Source organism: Centroberyx affinis, unplaced genomic scaffold (assembly GCF_046629955.1).
Source record: "Centroberyx affinis isolate AG114_WGS23_722 - 3 ecotype Tasmania unplaced genomic scaffold, CSIRO-AGI_Caff_v1 ptg002455l_1, whole genome shotgun sequence".
In the NCBI taxonomy this organism is placed as follows: Eukaryota; Metazoa; Chordata; class Actinopteri; order Beryciformes; family Berycidae; genus Centroberyx; species Centroberyx affinis.
The window spans coordinates 56787-78870 of NW_027280692.1; the positions used below are offsets into that span (position 1 = coordinate 56787).

Consider the following 22084-nt stretch of genomic DNA (forward strand, 5'->3'; position numbering starts at 1 on the left):
CGCTGGGAATCGAACCCCGGTCGTCGGCATCGAAGGCAAACGCACTCCCATCCCCCACCCCGGCCACCGTTTTATTTCAATGTCACACTACTTCCTGAGTCCCAACTGACAGAAAAAAAAATGTGTTGCAGGCACGAAAGATACTTCCAATTGAAATGCATTAGCTTGAAAGTTGTGCTGAGTGTCATGTACACGAATCAATAGATTAAATTTCGTGACTATTTCACGAACTGCCGTGAGACCGGGTTGTGTGATGTGCAAGTTCAACATCACCGCAAAAAGACAAAACTTTCACTGTATGATATTATGGCTCAGTAAAAATTCATATCAAAACAGCTTTGGAAACTGTTTTGAACTGATATCAAAAAAAGTCCCTGATTCCTCAAAACAGTCACACACAGCAGTGATGGGCGACTGTGGTTGTAGTCTAAACTTTCCTTTTGGCTTTGTGTTCACAGGTTTTCAACACTGGTGCAGGTTGTCTTATCAACATCTATTCAATGTTAAAAGGACACACACATACACGCACTCACGTATGCACACACACACACACACACACAAGCACACAATGGGACTTAAGTGCCCATTCCATTAAAAAAACAAAATTTTCCAGTTTTCTGCATGGTTATGAGGCATTTGAGCTGTAAATTGGCGTGAATGAATATTGAAAATCAGGGTCAGTGATATTTTAAATATTTGTTGTTTGACCAAAACCTGAACTTCCTCCTTGTGGTTTCAAAATCAGCTTAGATTTGGGTGAAATTAGTTCCTTAAAGATTATTTTTGGGGGCATTTTTGCCTTTTATTAGATAGAAATTAGACAGGAAAGGTTGGGAGAGAGAGGGGAGTGACATGTGACAAAGGTCTTGGGCCGGATTCAAACCCAGCTGGACATCGCGTTCACATGGTATGCTCCCTATTGACCACTGACACACCTTTAAGTAATCAAAGCTCTATTGTGAACGGAAAGGAATACAGCAACAGTTATGAAGACAGGCGGAAGATGTAGTGAAAAACCAGGATTTTTTTTGTGAAAATGAAGATGTTTTTGGTGAATTTATTACACTTTTAAAGGGGATTTGCCAAGAGCACAAACTGAATTTAAAGTCAGCAACATGGCTCTTTAAAGTGATGTAACGTGACTCCTTATTGGCCGACAGGTAGACAAGGCCGATAAAGCAGCCAGAGAGAGAGACGCTGTTAACATTTACAGCATCAATAAGCACATATTGATGCTTCTGACTTCTGAGGAACAAATAGGTTTTATTTCACTACTATAGAATGAAATGGCAAGAAAAGACCAGTCTTCTCTCTCCCCTCCCTCCTCTCTCTCTTCTCTCTCTCTCCATGTGTCATCATGCTACTAACACTCAGATCAATGGTAATCTCTCCTCCCCTCATCTACAGTGCTCTGCGCTGCCTCTCCTGGGGTTTATACCACTTTATTACACACAGATTAATGCAGCCAGCAGACCCGACTCCCAGCAACACACCGACCTGACAATTACTCACGCGGCTCTGAAAGACTTCCGCTATTTTCCCGTGGGCGGATTACGAGGAAGTGAGGAGAAGGAGCGCGGCTTTTCAGCTGAACCTTCAAAGGACTTTGCTGTCAAACGGTGAGCGTACGTGTTCACGAGGGCGTGGGCGCGTGTGGATAAAAAAATACACGTGTGTGCGTGTCAGCGTACATGTGAACACCTGCCGTCTGATTTAAAGCAATATTCCACTTCGTTTTAACATGGGGGTTATTCTGCACTTGACCGCCATGAAAACCAGAATATAAACTACTCACCAAGATCGGATGCAGCTGGACGAGTTTGTAGCGTTCAGATTTTTACTTCCCATTCATTTGGATGAGACAACAAAAATAGACTGAAAACTGATATTTAACACGTTGGTAAACAGATTCAACAACAGATCCTGCTTTTAAGATAGTAAAGCAGTCATTGGTCCGTCGTCATTTTGCATTTCTATTCTAGGTTTACACTAAAATTAGGATTTAAAAATAAAATGCAGTCCGGTCTCCCAAACAGGAATTATCTCTCCTAAATGATATCCCTCCGCTATGTTGTCCTCTATCAGTAAAAATGCTATTTGGTGAAATTATATTCTAAAACGTTGAATCAAAAGTCAATTGAAAATCACAGTAGCAGGATCTGTTGTTGAATCTGTTCACGCATGTTAAAGGTCCCATATTCTCCACTTTCCAGTGTTTTATTTTGTGTCTTGAGGTCCATTCAAAGCTGTGTGTGTGGTGTCATGAACCAAAAACACTCTCAATCCATTTCTACACGTTCATTTTCCAGCATCTCTCTGAGCCTTACCAAGAACAGGCTGTTTCTGTCGCTGTGTCTTTAAGGCTCATTAATATTAAAGACCCCTCTGTTCCGATTGGCTAACCGTTTCAAGAGTGAAACGTGAGACACCGCGGCCCGGCAGCTACAGGTAGGGAAAACTCTCTGGTAATAAACAATGACAACCGCTCAACCGCTTTGAAAAAAACACTTTGTTAGTCTATTATTTCTTACTAAAATGATAATGAGCAAATCTTTGTGACGCCACAAAGTTACGGAAGTCCAAACGGCTCGTTTAGAGGCTCGCTGCACTAATATGGATTGTGTGGATTTAGTTGGCGACCGTGCGTTTTGATACTTTCACCATGTTTAGATAGACCATCCAACTCCTTTATCATCACAGAGGCAAGGGGAGTCCTGTTTTACACAATATGGGACCTTTAAATGTCAGTTTTCAGTATTTCCGTGCCTCATTCAAATGAATGGGAAGTACAAATCCAAACGCTACAAACTCGTCCAGCTGCATCCGATCTTGGTGATTAGTTTATATTCTGGTTTTCATGGCGGTCAAGTGCAGAATAACCCCCATGTTAAAACTAAGTGGAATATTGCTTTAAGTCTAAGTTTAAAGGTGCAGCCTTCTGACTGAAACTTTGACTTTGTGTGGGTGTAGCCGCTGTTTTTTGAAAGCAGCGGAGTGAATCTCTTGGCGAGGCTTATAGAGGGGCGACAGGAATATGAAGCGATGAGTTTGCTCGACCGTTTATTTCTTTCAGCCGTTTCTTTTTTAGCTGCCAGAAAAGACGCCGACAACTTTGAAATGTCACCGCAGAGCGCTCGCCTTGCCACAGAGAGGAGTTGACTCTACTGGCCTCCAGGCACAGTGTCCAACTGTCTTCCAAGGAAAGAAGCTATAGGCATGCTCCAAAAGTCACTAGATGATGTCATACGCTAATTTGCATAGGAATATATTTGCTCCTGCCCCCCCCTGGTCTTTTTGGATTTGACGAGCAAGGAGCTCGTCGCCAAACGCTTTGGGAGTCAGAAATGTTCCATGTTCCCCACGGTCGGAAAAAAATAGCTCGATTTGTCTCTACTCTGGAGAAATGATGTCACCAGGGGGTCTGGAAAGTCGCTAACTGTCGCCAAGTTGGCAACAGTGCTACAGATTATTTTGTGAACAAGTTTGTACGTATTTTTAGCTGCAAGGGAGCAGATATATCATCACAGCCTTTTTGTGAAGCATTTAAACACTGGAACATCACCAACACATAATGAAAACAGTAGAAATAGAAATAAACATAATAGTCACATAACAGTCTCCAACATCACAATGTGCAATGGTGTGTGTGTGTGTGTGTGTGTGTTGGGCTTGATGGGTTGATGTGTGGGAGTGTGTACTTTCATACTGACAGCCATGTCCATTCCTGCAGAAATTCTGCTGCAAAACAGTTTTAGAAAGCGTTGGTGGGAGTGTTGGTGGAGTGGGCACCCACACACACACACACACACACACACGCAAACTGTATGTTATTAAATTCCAAAAAACAGGATATGTCAGAAAATATGATCGGCCTGTGTCGGGAGTGAAACGAAGGCCTTCAAATCATCCAATCATACGTATAATGGATCTTCCCCAAGAGTCAAAAGGTAGGTATTGTGTTGCTAACTGAAGTGTGAAGTGCTATTGTCTTGACACACACACACACACACACACACACCTCTCTCTCTCACACACGCACACACACACACACAAAGCAAATGTCATCTGCCTAGCGGTGCTCTGCGTCACACGCTGGTCTCAGCGATGATAAATCTTCCACTTCTCTGTGAACATGACAGAGAGTTGGGATGATTTCTTTCATCTAATCTGTTGCAGTTCAGGTCAACCGATTACCTGCAACAAATGAGGAGCTCATTTCCAAAACACTAGATATCCATTATTAAAGAAAAAAAAAAATCATTACCTGAAAATCATCGTAAAAATTAGAGGATTTAGTCTCTAATTTTGTCTGTCAAGCAGTTCTGTTGCCTTCTGTTCTCTTTGTTTTCATTCTGGAAGACTGAGCTCAGTGCAAATCGAATTGCAGCCGCAAAAACCTCGTTATCTCATCTACTAACACAGAACACACAGGGGGTTTCCACTTGAAATCATGGCTTGATCTGGGCGCGCCGTTTCTTGCGCTTTGGCCTAACTGCAGATGCATCTGTGGGTGTTCCAAGGCTGAGGTGCAAAATAAACGGAGAGAATCATGGAAGTTGGCAGCAGAGGTGATTTATCAAGAGGCGGTGGCCTTTATCATCTGTTGATTTAAGACCTGGGAAAAGCATCTCTTACTACCTTGCTAACACTAACCCTCCAAGATCAGAGTGACACAGTCATCTACACAGCATAACATTGCATCCCTATTATAATTCCAATTAGGTTTAAACGAGTCTGTTGACTTAAATGCACCATTTAAGACTCAAGGTGCATTTTCACAGGGTCATCATTTCATGTGAGGGATTTCGCTGCTTCCCAATATTGGACACTTGATGTGCCGGAAGTGTTACGTGTGAGGAGGGGGGCTGGACCCAAACGCAAACCGGCTCAGAGAACAGGGGTAACGAAAAAGGCTTTAATGATAAAACTAGGCAACCTAAGGCAAAATCCAAAGACAAAAGGCATAACTGAACCAAGGCTAACCAAAAACAACCACAACCAGGCTGGCAGAACAAAAGGCAAACAGAACCAAACCTGGGTGGTGACCATCAACGAGGAAACACAGGTTAACAAGGAACGAGGCAGGTAACAAGCGTGACAGAACAGAACACATAACAGAAAACAAGACTACAAGGAACAAAGACAAGATATACACACAGACTGATTACACATGAGGGACAGCTGGCTAGCAGGGGGAGAGTCCGGGGGGCGATTGGCTGAGGCAAGCAGGAGGTAGGAGAAGCGGGAACAAGGCAGCAGGGCTAATGGGTGATGGGATACAGGTGTGTGGGAGCAGGAGGGGGGAACAGGTGAAGAGGGGAAGTCCGAGGACATCTGGAGGCTGGCAGGAGGATGGCAGGACTGGGGAGTGAAGGGAGAGAGACCAAGAGGCGGAGACACAAGGGCAGACAGGAAACACAGAAACAAGGAAAATACAAACACAAGGGCAGGCCATGGCAGAACCATGACAGGAAGTTTCTCCTCCATGACTTGTTACAACCCGGCTCAAGGAAGTAACAAGAGGGCAGCCATACACCAAAGTAAAAATTAAAACAGTAATTTATTAACTAAAACTAAGGGCTAAACAAACAACACAAACTACATGAAAAACCAAAAGAACAGAACAAAAGGTGTGCATAGGTGAGGAGTGAGAGAGAGACTGATGGTTGAAAGGCTTCTTAAAACCAAGCAGTGTCCCGGGCCCAGCTGCACTCAATCAGTGCTGACGACCCCGCCCACCAGGGAGGGTCAACCTGTCACAGACTACAGACCAAGGCTGCGGTCGAATAGTCAAAAAAAAAAAAAGTCCTGCATGATGATCTGCGTCCCTTGACGGTCATGTTGATCGTTTGTTTTCATGAACGGCCGATGGCCGCTTTAAATGTTGCTGCCGCAAGGAATTGTGGGACGGCATTATCTCCTTTCCTTTCGTAAAGGATGGTCCAGTGTATCCTATGCTAAAGGAGATAAGAAAAGAAGCACTGAAGCACCTTTCCTTAGCATTTAGAGAATTCGAACAGCTCTTATCATGGCTGCCACTTAGATACTTCCGGGTCATTTCGCTCAGTTAGGAACCTTCCGAAGCAAAAAAGACAATTCGCCCGCAGCCCTGCTCTTATATTACAAAAATAGTCCACCGAAATGTGTTTCTGAAAATATGTGAGGCGAGAAATATTCAGCAACCATGCAGCTGCTGAATCTGTCTTCATTTTAGATCGACAACGGCTAGTTTAAAAGTTTGTACACGAGTTTAGAGAGGCGGGGAGTCACGCTGGACTCCCCTGATTTGCATAAAGTTAGACTAGACCTCAACTCTATGCAAATGTGGCGCGGCCTCGAAACGCACCAGAATACCACGCTACCAGAATGCATTGCACGGCGGCTTACATGGAAAATGAATGAATGGGAGGCGTGGAAATGACAGAACCTGTGAAAACACAGCGTCAGTGTCAGAGTCACAGAAAGCGCACTCAATATGCAGACTATTACCTAAATATATAAAAAAAAATAAAAGTCGCAGGCTCTTCTCTCTATTTGTTGAAACTTAATATGAACCAGTGTCTCAGCAGCATTGCCTTGATGAAAACAATGCAGCTGAAACATTTGTGTGTCAGAATCAACCGTTCCTTCACCAGGTCTTTCAACTTGTTTGAGTTGTGTAAAATGTCTTTCTCAAAATCAAAAACCTGCTTTCCTTTACAGTTATTATGAAATGCTATTATATAAACAGAAGTTAATCTGCAACCTTGGGTGGTGGCAGTGTGTGTGTATGTGTGTGTGTATGTGTGATAAGGACTCTGTGGGTTTCAGGGTGTTGATTTGAGGAAGCTGTGGTTTGGGTCGGGTGGGTCGCTGGGTGGGGAAACAGAGAGCGAGAGAGAGATTAAGAAAGAGAGAGAGACGGATCAGTCCAGACCAGACCAGACCAGTTCATCACAGCACTGCAGGTAAACAGTCTTTTACATTTACATCTTACTATTTTATCAAATTAGACTGAATGCAAACAGTAAAGTCAATATTCAAGGGAGTGGTTATTGAGTTTTTGTCAGTATCATAATTTGGGGCATAATTTAAGTATTGTGTTCAGACATTTTAATATTTAGTTGTCTAGTTAATGTCTAGAGTGTATATTTATGTGTGCAGCATATCTGTATATCAAATTGTGACTCCTATTTATACGAGTGAGTAAAAAGTGTATTTCTTTATCAGGTTTTCAAAGAGAGTTTTAGCAAAATATCAACTCATCCTGTACAACAACTGGCATCACGAGGAGGAAGCTACATAACAATGTGATTGAAAAGATTTACCATCAAATTATAAATTTTCTGGAAGTATCATAGTTTTCTTTTAAGCTGTCGTTTTATTTTGATCAACAACACTTGATACCACAGGCGGCTGTCGTCATAGCAACCGAAGGCTTTGTACAGGCTGTACTCAGAAGTTGTGAAACTGTATTTGAGAAGCAGGGAGGGCGGCGCCTGTTCCGCTTTTCATAATGTAACCCTCCTCTTACTTCTCTCTCTCTCTCTCTCTCCAGATGTTTCTCCATGCCTCACGTTCCTTTATTTGACTACAATCATCAGACCCGACAAGCGTTGAGACTCCGCCCCTCCCAGCAGGATGAGTAAAGTTGCTAATGCTCTTTATGCCAACAGTCAGGTGCATCAGCCTGCCGACATCTACGCTAACTGCAGCCAGATGAGGAAGACGAGAGGAGCGGGACGTGTGACATCAACGGTCTCCGCCTCCGACCGGACCACACCCCCTCATCATCACAGCGGGGGCGCTCAGTGGCGGTGGTCAGCTGACTTCTGCGGGGGCGGGGCTTCTTCCTCTGTCATCGCTGTGAACAAGAGCGAGACGAAACCGCGGCCGCCTCAGCGCGGCGAATCCGTCCTGCGACAACCAGCCCCGTCCCACGCTGCGTCCAAACGCCACTCCTGCCCCCCCACTGGGCTCTCTATCCCGCTGTCCCGCCCCAGCTCCACCTCCTCCTCCACCTCTACCTCCTCCTCCTCCTCCTCTCCTCCTTCCATCCCAACCTCAGTCATCACTGGCCCCTCCCCTCTCGGTTGGAGGATGCGTCCCAAATCCAGCAACTCCTCCCCGAGGGCTCGCACCGCCCGGCTGTCTCTGCAGATCCCTCTCTCTGTCTCCATCCCTGACCTTAAATCTAACCCCGCCCCTAAACCAGACCCCGCCTCTCTCCCAGACCCCACCTCTCTCCCAGCCCCCACCCCTAAAACCGATCCCACCTCCGCCCCCAGACCCAAACCATCCCGTCGCCGCCACTCGGACTCCTCAGCCTTCCTCAGATCCCTGGCGGCCCCGTTGCCCGTGGTAACGCTTCAGGAGCTCAGCGCCGTGCAGCTCCGCCCCGTCTCTCCGGACGAGCCCGGCGACGTCTTCACAGAGGGGAACGAGGAGGAGAAGCAGGAGGAGGAGAAGGCGGCCCTTCAGTCTCGCAAAATACCGCCGCCCGTTGCAGCCAAACCTGCCATGCCAACATGGCTGATAGACCTCATCGCCGAGTCTCTCCGACACCCAGCTCTGCCCCAAAGTCCTGGTCCCGCTGAAGCTAACCAAGGAGAAGCGATTTACACGAGCTTGAGGAAGACCAAACCTCAATATTCACAGCAGCCTGCAGACCACAGCACTCAACATGCCACAAAAACTGGTAAGCACTGTACAGACAGAGGGAAAGCTGACTCAAAATCACCTACAAGGGAAGACTTGTGTTGGATTAACACCCAAAGCTTTAAGACAAACTCAAACTAAATTCAGAAACCATATTGGACTCCTAACAAACAAATAACAAATAACAAATAGCAATGCTACTACAGCACAAAGAGCAAAAACAAGTTATCAGTTAGATGCAACTTCATAAAAATGAATTTGTTGTATCTTAAAAAGGCAGAGATGTGACCAAGTCAACTTTGCTCAAGTCCCAAGTCAGTCTCAAGTCTTGAGCCACAAGTCTCAAGTCTAAATGTAGATTACCAAGTCAAGTCCAAATCAAGTCCATGTCATTAATGTCAAGTCTCAAGTCGAACAGCAAGTCAAGTCAGAACAAATCAAGAGTCCAGTATCAATTTAATATCTTAAAGAAAACTAAATATCTAGGACTTTTCAATGCAATATGGTTTTAATAGGATAAAAATGTGGTAAGAGCATCATGAGTTTGATTTCTATAATCAGTTTCAACTTCAATACAGATTCAGAAAACAGAATTTAAATCCAGTCGTCTGCTGGAACAAATCTCATCACTTTCAATCTGAGTCATTTACACAAACACAAGATCTCAAGTCAAGACTTTAGAAACCTTTTCAAGTCATCAGAGTACAAGTCAGAGTCAAGTCCCAAGTCACCAGAAGTCTCAAGTCTTCTCTTCATGCATCAAGTCAAGTCTCAATCAATTCAAACTGTGAACCCATGTCTGTTAAAAGATGACACACGGCTTTCTAATTGCATCTCCTCTGAAAGGTTGTACCAAAGTTTTTAGGGGCGTCTTGATTACCTTTGATTGATTACCTTTGTCACTTTGGGAGAGGAGAGGTGGGTCTTCCCGGTGTGGATCAATACTAACAGCATTTACTGTGTTTCAGCAGAGCTGCAGCTGGGCAGCGGAGGAGACAGGGAGCGGTCCACTCCACGCTTCCCAGGCTGAGGAGGCCGAGACCGCAGACCGCCTTCCCCTGCACCGCCATCAACCAACACACAGCTGTCTGGACACTCTGCTCCACTTGTCTCATTGTATATTTTTTTAAGTCTAGGGCTGAGATTTCCGGAATTCAAAACTCACTTTCCGGCCTGTATTCGTTTTTGAGACCAAACCTCCCCACCCATTTGACTTTCAAGACACTCCCAATCCTATAAGGGACTGTTTGTTATTTATTAGGGGTGTGACTTCGTTTTTTTTTTTATCTTGACCCTAACTGGAGCTACAAATATTTTTCCTTGAGCCTCCCTGAGTGACTGGGGGAAAATGCATGACCCTCCCTAGTGAGCATTTTTCCGTTTAAAAAATGACTATGGTCACCGGTAAAAAGATGTTCTAAACAGGTTCAAAAGTGAAAGTTTTTTCACCGACTATTTGAAGACGTTGATTGAACGTTCACATTTAGACCAGTAGGCTACCGGAGTGCACTGCATTTTGCATCAGATGCAGATTTGAGTATATAACCCTTAGTATATACACCACTTAACTATGTCAGTGTCAGCTGTAGTCGAAGCTGTACCACCTAAGTACAACCATTTAAAGTTGTATGTCCCTCCCTTTAAGCCAAAATAAAAAACATAAGTCCTCCCCCCCCCCCCCCATACCTAACGAACAGTCCCTAATACTGGCATTTTCAACTGCTCAGCGATGGAGGACAGTGTTACAAGCGAGCGACCGCATCGCAAAACATTTCAGCCACGAAGTCTAAACGAGACTCGTTCTTAACGCAAAAAAGCAAATGTCAAAACAGTATTATTATTCCAGTATTTAGCATGCTGATATATCACCTGTTCACCAGGTGTTTCTATTGAATGTCTATTCTGATTAGCTATCTTACTCCTATCTATCGTGAAAATGTGACTTTGCTGTTTTTGTCCATTACAAGCCACCATAGCTTAAGGGGACAGGAGGGGGGTTGGGGCTTGTGTAGGAGGAGATAATTATGGCTGTTGCAATTCTGGTTGCTGATAGAAGTCATAGATAAGTTACTGATGTATATTTGCTTGTACATATAAGTGCATTTTTATTACCTGTAGATTACCTATAATAATAATAATGAAAAGAAGAGGAAGAGGAGGAGGAAGAGGTAGAAGAAGAAGAGTGTAGTAAATCTGTTAAATCTCTAGGTACACATTTTGGCAAAGACTACCTTTCTTGCTTCTGCTCTGTTCCATTCAAGTAAAATCACCAGGGTTTATGAGTGTGTGAATAGGATTATTTTTTATAATATTTTGTGAAAAACGTGTATTTCTGTATATTTTATCAGTAATTTTCACATGCTCTCATATCTCTGAAGGGCTGCTTCCAGATGAATTCATGCTGCTCTGCTCTAATTTGGATTTGGCAAGCCTTTACTATACAATACTATGGTAAACTTTGGTGTGTTTGCTTGACAGACGCACACACACACACACACACACACACACACACACTCACAGTGAACAGCAGCAGAGTCTTCACTTGTTTTCGGATGCAACGTGACTGGAATACTTTAGTTCACACAGAGCATCCTGTCACTTATCTTCAAGACAGTTTATGAGGACAGAAATAGGCTCACAAGCAGAAATGGGTAAAAGTTTACCATCCAATCACAAAGGAGCAGCTGTGGGAAAATAATGAAAAAGCATAACTGTGTGTGTTTAGAAGGTAAGGCCTGTCTCAGGTGATTCTTATCACCGTGAGTTCAGCAGCTAAAACGATGTACACTTGCTGTGTTATTTCATTTTACTCTGTTGTGAACATCTGCTCAGCTTCGCTCTTAAATGTCATCACAGGAAGACATCGTCAGTTTTTCTGCTGTACCTGTAAATATGGCCGAGAAACACTTTAGGGAGGAATCTGTTCAAATGTTTTATTCTTTTTTTTTATGTCTCTACCGCAATAAGACCAGGAAAGGTTTTGAATGAGACAATTATGAGAGCGAGATAGTCCAAAAGAAAGTGAAAAAATTACTAAATCAGAATATCCAACATAAGGCCCGAAGGCCGACATTTGGTCCTTTTTGGCCCTTCAAAGGGTTCTGGAAAGTGATGACATCCCACTTTGTCATATCTTTGGTGGTTTTGAGGTTGTTCTGGCTCAATTAAAACCCTGATGTTAACTAGCGATGTGACGATATATTGAAATTCAATATATCGCAATACAAAAATGTGACAATACGTATCATGGGGCAGAAAAATGAATGGTGATATCAGCTCCATGTTATTCTGCTGGAGTAATCACAAATGAGATGCTTGACCATCACAGTTTCACAAGCTCTCCATCTAAATTATATTATTGTCACTTTGTAATGACATTTTGAAATTGTTGTTTACGTTCTAGCAAGCCAATACCATTGCTAGAAAGATTTGTGGCTCAGAAATAAACATAATTCTGCACAGTCAGACTTTGTTTGTCAGACTTTCATTGAACTTTTATTTATTACATCGTATCGTGGTTGTATTGAATCGTGAATCCCATATCATGTATTGAATCATATCGTAAGATAAGCATATCGTCCCATCCTTAATGTAATCTCATCACCAACATTGGCCTTATTTAGCTGTCTAGAAAATACCGCAATTACTATCACTCACTTTCCAAGTTTGACACACACAGTAGTAAAGGACTAATGTTAAAGGGGAAAAAATGCCTTTGCTTACGCAGGCAAGGTAGTTTTTTTTTTACTTTAACGCCTTCAGTAGGCGTTTGAATCACTGCCCAGCAATGACACTTTGTTTTTTTATGTGAATGTTATGTTAGCCTCATCCTGCAACCTTCTTCTTTTTTAAAACTTCCCACAAAGTCATTAAAACTAATGTTAACGATTATACGGTACATTTGACAGCAGCGTTGTCTGCCATGTATGATGACAAGCAGTTGTGTAAGTTAGTTGTCATGGTTACGCAGGGACCAGGTTGCTCAGTGGAAACACTTTAACAAGTTTAGCCCAGTGCTTAAGTTCCAGGGCTAGAGTTCCTGGGCCAAAGTTCTTGGGCTTTTGGCCTTCAGTGGAAAGGGGCTAGTGTCAGAATAGAGCAACAAATCAACCAAGTTGCTCACAGTGTGAACGCAGGGTAAATTCCTCTCACCTTTTTCTCTCTCAGCATCTCTATCATCCCATTCTCATCTCTTATTAATATCTGTTTTGAGTGCAATATTGTGCAAACAAAGCTAAAACAACACCAAGGCAGGGACAAGCTAGGAAGGGAAGGGAAGGGAAGGGGAAAGGAGAAGAAAAAAAAAAAGTTTGCAGCGTTACACAACTGACAGTGAGGTTTGGGATGGAGCCGGCTCGACACGGTGAATCTGGGTTTGGTCCGCTGAGATGAGCGGAGAGCTGCTGGAGTGTCAGACCGAGCTGAGAGAGATCTGCAGTGTAGGCTGGAAGCTTGGAAGCTGCGCTGCAGGCAGGTGAGCCGTGGGACCGCAGATCATCACACACACACACACACACATACACACACACAGAGAGAGAGAGAGAGAGCCACGCACACACTCTTGTGTATCATGCACATGCATAAAAGTGTGTAATTTATACACACGCAAACCGAAGCAGTGGGATCGCAGATTTTCTCCCCAGTTTACATTTTTTTGCTGAACGAGGAATTGTGTAGGAAAAGGTGTGTTTGCATGCATCATAATTCATATCAGTTGCACACATTAGACACACATTTGGGCACATACACACACTAACCATAATCCCTTCTCCACTATATCATTAAACTTAACCGTTACCCTAACCTAAACCTAAATCTAATCCTAAACCTAATTCTAAAGTTAACCCTAAACCCAAGTCCTAACCCTAAACTGGCTCCTTTGAGAAGTGAGTGCCAGACAAAATGAATTCACTTAGCAAAAGTGTCCTCATTCTGAAGGTCTAAAACTGGTTCTTAGAAGGATAAAAGCAAAACTACACACACACAGAAATTCATGCACACACACACACACACACACACACACACACACAACACTTCCTCAACCCTACAGGCTAAGCATCACTTTCAACCGTATTAAGATCTGAGGGAGCCTAATTTTACCTGCACTAGCAACTGGGAAATCAAGCCTTGTGTCAGGAAGGCAGGAAGCTCGGCTCCAGGCTGTTCGGTTCTTTACTTTTACTTGAGTAGGTTTCTCAAATGGTAATTTTCACTTTTACTTTTACGTCATTTTTTATGGGAGTAATCGTACTTTTACTTGAGTATAGATTTTCAGTATACCCACCACTGGTCAAGCCAGACAGAGATGGACAGAATAAGACCGGAAGTAAAGTGGGATTACCTTCACAATAAAAGCATACTTTTAATATTTATGACACTAATGGTGAATGTAGTGTTTCTGCAATGGGGTTAGAAAAATAAACAAATTATGGTTTATTAATTTATCGTTATTGAGGTGAATGTGACAGTATATGGTGATATTACCCAAGCCCTACACCCGAGTTTGAATGGCATTGTTCTCACCTGGACAAATGAACCAAACTAAAGGAGTAAACGCTCCAGAGCTCGAATAAACCGCTTCAAACAGGCTTGGAGTGAACACACGCTCAAATTAAACTTTTCACTCAAAGGATGACAGAAAGGATGATTAAGGGACTGAAACTTGAAGGGGGGGGGGAGAGCGAGAGAAGTGTCAGGAGTCTAAATGAGATGGCTGGATGAACTTAGAGAGAGAAGAAGAAGAAGAAGAAGAGAGGGATGAAGAGGCAGAGAGGAAAAGGTCTTTTCATCCCGCAGAGAGAGAGAGAGGAAGAGGCGAGTCAGAACAGACTGACACTTATTAGCCTGCTGGCTCTCCAAGTATGTGTGTGTGTGTGTGTGTGTGTGTGTGTGTGTATGTGGGTGTGTGTGTGAGGGTCGATAGGTGTGTTGTGTGTCTGCGTGTAAGTGTACATGCGAGTATCCGTGTGTGCTTGTGTCTGAGTGTGTGCACAAGTATGAGTCTGTGTGTGTTTGATTCTGCGTGTTTGCATGTGTGTGTGTGTGTGTGTGTTTGTGTGGGTGCACATGTCAGTTTTAGTGTGCTTTTGAGTCTGTGATTCTGCGTGTTTATTGGGGTGTGGGTGTGCGTGTGTGTGTGTGTGTGTGTGCTGCAGGCCCTTCACATACAGTAATAAGCCAACTACAGATGGAGCCATTATAGTTTTTGTCAAATCCCCTGAAAGGCTGAATAACTAATTAGCATCCGACTAACACTAATCTCTCCCTCCCCTTGTCTTTTACATATTAATGGGACAGACGTTGGCCTTTTCAAGCTGTTTTCTCACTCCTTTCCTTCCCGATTTTTTGTAATTTGCCAGAAACAGAAAGAAGAAATGAGGCTGTATGTCTTGTTAGCGAAGGAGGAGAAGGTGAGAAGCTAAGTTGGTCTCAGATAGACGCAGCCTTGACAGAAGGGAGGAAAACGGCTGACAAATAAACGGTGGGAGAGACTTAAGAAGAGAGACAGAGAGGGAAGTTAGAGGAAAGTGTGCAAGGTGGAGGAGGGGTGGAGGGAGAAAAATCAACAAATTGTGTTTGAGTTTTGTGTGTGTGGCAGAGAGAGGGAGAGAGAGAAAGAGAGAGAGGAGGGAGAGAAAGAGAGAGGGAGAGATAGGGAGAGGGAGATAAGAGAGAGAGGGGGGGAGGGAGAGAGAGAAAGAGAGGAGGGAGGGAGAGAGAGATGGGAGAGAGGGAGAGAGAGAAAGAGGAGGGAGGGAGAGAGAGAAAGAGAGGAGGGAGAGAGAGAAAGAGAGGAGGGAGAGAGAGAAAGAGAGGAGGGAGAGAGAGATAGGAGAGGGAGAGAGAGAGAAAGAGAGGAGGGAGAGAGATAGGAGAGAGAAAGAGAGAGAAAGAGGAGGGAGAGAGATAGGGAGAGAGAGAGAAAGAGAGGAGGGAGAGAGATGGAGAGAGAGAGAAGGACAAACCTGAATGTATGTGCAAACAGAGAGGTGGAGAGTGTTTTTGCATCATTAATTTTCCATCTTGCTCTACAGAAGGCCTCACAGAGCAAAGTGTGGCCGCCCCACCTGCCAATCAACAGGCTGCTCTTCAGTCCCTGCAGCTCAATTAGTCAAACCTGTACCAAGACTCATCAACTCCACCTTCACACTGAAGAGCTGCATGCAGCATCTGGGCTGAGGAAGAACTGCAGCACCTGATCTGAGAAACTCTACTGCGGTTTTTCCAGAACCAGTACTCTATTTTGTAGTGTTTTACATCATATTTACTATCATCGATTTTCATACCAAGATAAGTTAAGAACAAATGAAGAAGAAGCTGAATAAGAGATTCAGTGCAGACTGCGGTTTGTTCTGCTGGCTGTCAGATGCCAACATCTGTGTCCTCATACCCATAAAACCTTGTATGTTTTGGGGTTGGTTTCTGTAGCCGGTCAGTTACATTCTCACTCCTAATGAACCACACTGCAGTTCTCTTGTTAGAGGACTGAGACTCACATTTTCAAGCGTCTCTTTGAGGTTATTTGGCTCCACCCAAGTAGTATTTACCATTTTTTCACCGACCAAATTTTCTCCATGTCGGTATGTTCAGTAAATGCATTTATCAAGTAGACAACTTTGTATGAACGGTTTCATTTGTGTTGTTTCAGTTAAACTGCGAGAAAGAGAAGGACAAACCTGATTTGATACGTATAATTCACAGCCATGAATTTGAATCCTTGTCGAAAATGTTTACTTGATTTTACCTGAAAATCCTGCTCCAGATGATTTAAGACTTAAGTTTATATGACCAGAACATTCTGAATCTTATTGAAATTAATATTCTACTGTCAGTGAAAACAGATATTTTCATTCACGCCTCATGTCCAGTTATCTGACAACAGATTAATTATAAAATTTGTGTCGTACCATTGCAATGAGAAAATGCAAATGTTAAAATGAAGATTATATGAAAAGTCCCCTCTGATTACAGTTTTGCAGGATCGGAGTCCGCTCCTTGTTTTCCGGACACTCCGTGCCAGCTGACACCAGGAGTCCATCAAATCGATTTTTATTTTATTGCTGTGTGAATCTTTTGAACAACAAATCCTCCCTGGTGTGAAAAGGCTTTCAGTGATTTAATGATTTAATGATTTTTCTTTGGTGTCTATGCTGAACTGTGCTGGTCAATAACAATAAACTCTGCGTGAGTGTCTGTGTGTGTGTGTGTGTGTGTGTGTGTGTGTACGTACAATATGTGTTTGCATGAGTGTGTGTGTGTGTCTAACAGTGTGTCTGGTGCTACAGCAGCTGTAAAACTCTGATATGAGGCTGTATTTGAGGCTGGGTTCTTTTCACAACCTGAAGCATTACAATGATTATATTTACACAAACATAATTATGTGACTACTGCCAATACTGCAAGTAAAGCAATAGTCCAATTAAGCTGTTTACATAATTAATAATTTGACAACTCAACATAATAATCCTGTTTACATGAATGAATGAAGTACTTATTTCGATTATCCAGAGAGAATTGTTTTTTTTCCCGACATTATTAAATTTTACCAAAACAATTACAGCCATGATTCTAAATTGCATCATGTTGTCCCTTCAGTGTTTTCCAATGAACACAAACTAGTTCAGTTCAATCTGTGTATATACAGTACACTGATGCATTTGTGTGTATTTACAGCTTTGATATGTTTACAGAGTGCTACTCTACATGTGTATATACAGTCTATGGTTTATTATTCATTATTATTACATGATAGCATTACTGTCACATGGAAAGGAGCGAGGATTATCACCTTGACAGTAATATTCTGCAGGTATTGCGGATGGCGGGCTGAATGTCAGCTGTGCTGAACGACAGGAAGACTCGCTCTCTTTGATGTGAACGTTGGAAATCAAATAGGAGGGAATGAGAGAGAGAGCGAGAGAGAGAGGGAGAGAGAGAGGGAGAGAGGAAGAGAGGGGGAGAGAGAGAGGGGAGAGAGAGGAAGAGGGGGGGGGAGAGAAAGAGGGAGACAGAGAGAGGAAGAGAGGGGAGAGAGAAAAAGGGGGGGAGAGAGAGAAAGAGAGGGGGAGAGAGAGAGAAAGAGAGAGGGGGAGAGAGAGAGACGAAGAGAGAGGGAGAGGGGAGAGAGAGAGGAAGAGAGAGGGGAGAAAATGGAGCGCTGGGATGACGAGAGGGAAATGAGAGAGTTGATATAACATGGTGTCGCTCACACAGAGATGAAGTTTGTTTTTGACAAGCGAGTCTCAAAATAGTCTGTTCCTCAAATATCACTTGACACTTTTGACAAGTTGATTATTTTTCCACCATCATAGAAAAGTACTTTCCTTTGTGATCCAACAATGCTGCTGCTTATCTCTGACAAAAGCAAACATGCTCACATACGCACAAGCACACACACACACACACACACACACACACATCCACAGATATGCATATTGCGTCTGTCGAGTGAAAACCTCAAATCTCCAAAATGTCAACTTTTCAGGAACTAACAAAAACAACTTTGTTTTCAGCTTGACCACCAGGCATTTTTCAGTTTATCCAATGGTTTTTGCAAACCCAAGGGCTGTAGAACTTTATCAGGCCATAAATGAACATGTCATCCTTCAATTTAAAACATGAAAATCACCAATGATATGCACACCCACACGCACACATGCATACATACAGACACACACATGCATACACAGAATGATGGTAGTGCTAAAGTGCAATTTGCCGTCCCTCCAAGGCCTTTCTCCACTCAGACCAACAGAGAGGCAAGAAGCAAGAGTATTTATTATTATTATTTCATATTGTGTTTGGGATCATCATGCCCAGGGACAGTGTTTACAACTGCTGTCCCTGGGCATGATGTCAAACAGCCAATAAAAACACAATAAAACAGAATAGCATGCAAAGCGCAATATGGACAAAACACCTACACTGTACTACTGAGATAGAAAGAAAGAAAGAGAGGGAGAGAGACAGATGGAAAGCAGTAGTCGCTGTGGTCATGGTTACAGATGGTGTGAAGAGAGCGGAAAGAGGAGTGAAAGAGGGACATAAAAACCCTGGAGAGAGAGAATAATAGAGAGAATGAGAGAGAGAGAGATGGCCTTGGAGGTAGAGGAGTGCTTGTGACGGTGTATAGAGACTCTTCCGCTCTTCTTCATCGCCCATCATCGGCTCCGCTGCTAATGGATTTAACACAATGGACGACATGAGTGTGTGTGTGTGTGTGTGTGTGTGTGTGTGGGGATGTACTGTATGTATCTGAATGCGTGCTGCAGTATCCTTGAATGCACACGCATACCAGAACAGAGTGGCACATGGATGAACCACAGACTGTGAAAAAAGATTGTAAAGAGGCGGAAAAAAGTGAGAGACTTGTTTTTTTATATATTCGCAGAATCTGCTTTGTCAAAGTCCTATCTCACACTTTTTTCACATATTAACAATTATTGATAAACGTGCTATTTTCCATCGGTATATGTTTCTTCCGGCTGGATTTCGGTGTTACACTTGTTCAATCTGAAAGGTTTAAAGGTCCCATATTCTCCACTTTCCAGTGTTGAGGTCCATTCAAAGCTGTGTGTGTGGTGTCATGAACCAAAAACACTCTCAATCCATTTTTCCACGTTCATTTTCCAGCATCTCTCTGAGCCTTACCAAGAACAGGCTGTTTCTGTCGCTGTGTCTTTAAGGCTCATTAATATTAACGACCCCTCTGTTCCGATTGGCTAACCGTTTCAAGAGTGAAACGTGAGACGCCGCGGCCCGGCAGCTACAGGTAGGGAAAACTCTCCGGTAATAAACAATGACAACCGCTCAACCGCTTTGAAAAAAACACTTTGTTAGTCTATTATTTCTTACAAAAATGATAATGAGCGAACCTTTGTGACGCCACAAAGTTACGGAAGTCCAAACGGCTTGTTTAGAGGCTCGCTTTTCTAATATGGATTGTGTGGATTTAGTTGGCGACCGTGCGTTTTGATACTTTCACCATGTTTAGATAGACCATCCAACTCCTTTATAATCGTAGAGACAAGGGGAATCCTGTTTTACACAATATGGGATCTTTAATAAACATAAAGAAAGAGATTAACTTTTTATATAATGTCAGAATCTGCTTTGTCGGCATTCCTTTATGTGCTAGAAGTGTGATTTTCAGACCGTTCCTCCATACAATGGCAGTGAATGGAGAGAGAGAGAAAAACACAATTCTCCATTCTCTCCAGCTCACCGGAGCAACAGATCACAGAATCACTGATTTGGGGGTTTTATCATGGAGGAAGATACACAACCCAAGACACTACCACAGTTCAACAGAGCTTTAAAAGAGACAAGTTTAGGGTTAGGACTTGGGTTTAGAATTTAAATTAGATTTAAGGCATGCAGTGCTGAGGGTTAATGACAGCTTAGAGGTTAGGGAAAGAATGTAGTCAACTGTTGGTCCTCATAAGGATAGAAGTACAAGGATGTGTGTGTGTGTGTGTGTGTGTGTGTGTGTGTGTATGTGTGTGTGTGTGTGTGTGTGTGTGTGTGTGTGTGCGCGCACTTTGCTAGGCCTGTATACTCTGCACTTCAATCACTGTGATTAGAATTGATTAACATTAACAAGCCCAAATTGTGTGTGTGTGTGTGTGTGTGTGTGTGTGTCTCGCAGGTTGAGCTAGTTCAGCACTGTGCTGAACAGGTGTGCTCTCTAACCCCTCCACAGGGATTACAGCCCACACACACACACACACACACACACACACACACACACACACACACAGAGACAGTCCACTAGCCACCCTCTGTGTCTGCACCTGCTGCTGAGCCTCGGAGCCATTTATTTGAAATGCTAACGGCGTCTTATGTGTAATCTCCAAGTTAAAATGCTAATGGCATGCTAGCCCTTCCATACAGGTGAAACCCAAGAGTGTAGCGGGCCGGACGCATTATACATGTGGAGGAGAGTTAGCAGGGAATCAGTTACACTCAAATGGCAGAAAGTTGATTATCATTCTGTGATTAACAGCTGAACCGAAGGAAGGAAAGGATAAATTAAATACCGCAGATCACCTAACACATAGAGAAACATGATTAAAAGGCTTTGTTATAGTTCTGCATAATTCAGAGAAAAACCACCCCAAGGTAAAGACGATGCATCCTGTGAGCCCATATTCAAACACTGGAGTTGTGTAGTGGTATTACAGATGATACACAGGCCGTTTACTACTGCCGCTTGCTTTCAAATGCAGAAAACAAAAATCAATAAGTGACACCCAGAAGTCCCGTCTGAAGCTTTTATACTTTGAACATACTCCTACTTGTTCATGCCTTTACACCTCCTCTCTCGTTCCCAGGTTTCATCAAAGGCTTTCCGACACATGGCAAAAAGACTGATATAGTATATGAGCTGTTAACATGTGACTCTGTCTTTCAGATCATCTCCTCTGTTCCTCTTCCTGCCTGCTTTGATGCTGTAAGTACAGGAATATGTGGCAGTGTGGAGATGCTCCTGCAGATCTGAGGAATATGGCCAGGCAAAGAAATTCACCAAGACCTGTTCAGGCCGCTTGTGGCTGTGGGAACCTCACGCGTTTCAAACTTTTTTAAAGTTATAATATGTGACATTTCCGCATTAAAATATCTAAAAACGACTAGGCCTATGTTATATATTTTTTTGCGTTGTGTACTTACATTATCCCAAATGTTTCCAACAATGTTCAAACCCAGAGAAATCCGTAATTTTATTCAAGGTAACGGTGCGTTTCATTTGGTCTCCTGTCATGGCGTCATATCCCCTTTACCCCCTAACTTCCTGTCATGGCGTCATATCCCCTTTACCCCCTAACTTCCTGTCATGGCGTCATATCCCCTTTACCCCCTAATTTCCGGGGAAACACGGGAAACACCAGATGATCCGTCAGAGAGTGAGGAAGGAAGTCGGCCAACTAGCTAGCTAGCCGCTCTGTTGTTTTTTTCATTCTGTTGTTTTTATTGCTCACTTGTGATGGATCCGAAGCTGTCCCCATAAAAAAAACTCCCATGATCCCACGCTACTTCACAACGTCATCAAACTACGTCTTTTGTTATTGTTTTGATTGAGAGACACCTAGTGGCAGAAATAACATACTGTGTGTTTTAGTCACGCCACACAGCCGAGCAGCGAGCTCATAACGAGGGAGATACACCCAGAACCCGATTCTGAAATTTCTACACATTTAAGATCAGATGAAAAATGCAGCTCTGGCAACTTACATGCTATCTGATTAGCATTAGCTAGGTAACCTGAAGTAACAAAAGGGATAAAGTTAATAAAAATGGATGATAAATGTGTTGGCTGCTCTTGAAGAAGAGGATGAGAGCCTATTCCGAAACAGAGGATGTAGCTAAAGTTAAAACCACTGTAGGTTTTATAAGTTGACATTTTGTTTGAGTTCAGCAAAAGCAATCTCCATGTTGGGGGAACATAAAT

The 22084-nt window shown here is 43.1% G+C and overlaps 2 protein-coding genes across 3 annotated transcripts in view; one reads left to right on the forward strand and one right to left on the reverse strand.

Moving 5' to 3' along the window:
• LOC139656355 (ras-related protein Rab-26-like) overlaps window positions 1–22084 on the reverse strand; it is a 100749-nt gene that overhangs the window by 11682 nt on the left and 66983 nt on the right.
• On the forward strand, window positions 7544–12070 carry LOC139656356 (uncharacterized). 2 transcript variants are annotated; one of them, XM_071533906.1, is made up of 2 exons: window positions 7544–8677; window positions 9606–12070. In XM_071533906.1, the coding sequence occupies exons 1-2, from the start codon at window positions 7621–7623 to the stop codon at window positions 9665–9667; spliced, it is 1119 nt and encodes a 372-aa protein (XP_071390007.1). In that variant the 5' UTR covers window positions 7544–7620; the 3' UTR covers window positions 9668–12070. The 2 variants fall into 2 exon arrangements, with proteins under 2 accessions (XP_071390007.1, XP_071390008.1); XM_071533907.1 differs by having other exon boundaries at window positions 9609–12070.

Bases quoted from the DNA above. Each gene is read 5' to 3' on its own strand.
- LOC139656356 (XM_071533906.1), top strand. From the start codon at position 7,621: ATGAGTAAAGTTGCTAATGCTCTTTATGCCAACAGTCAGGTGCATCAG. The intron at 8,678-9,605 runs GTAAGCACTGTA...ACTGTGTTTCAG, and splicing joins TCAACATGCCACAAAAACTG to CAGAGCTGCAGCTGGGCAGC.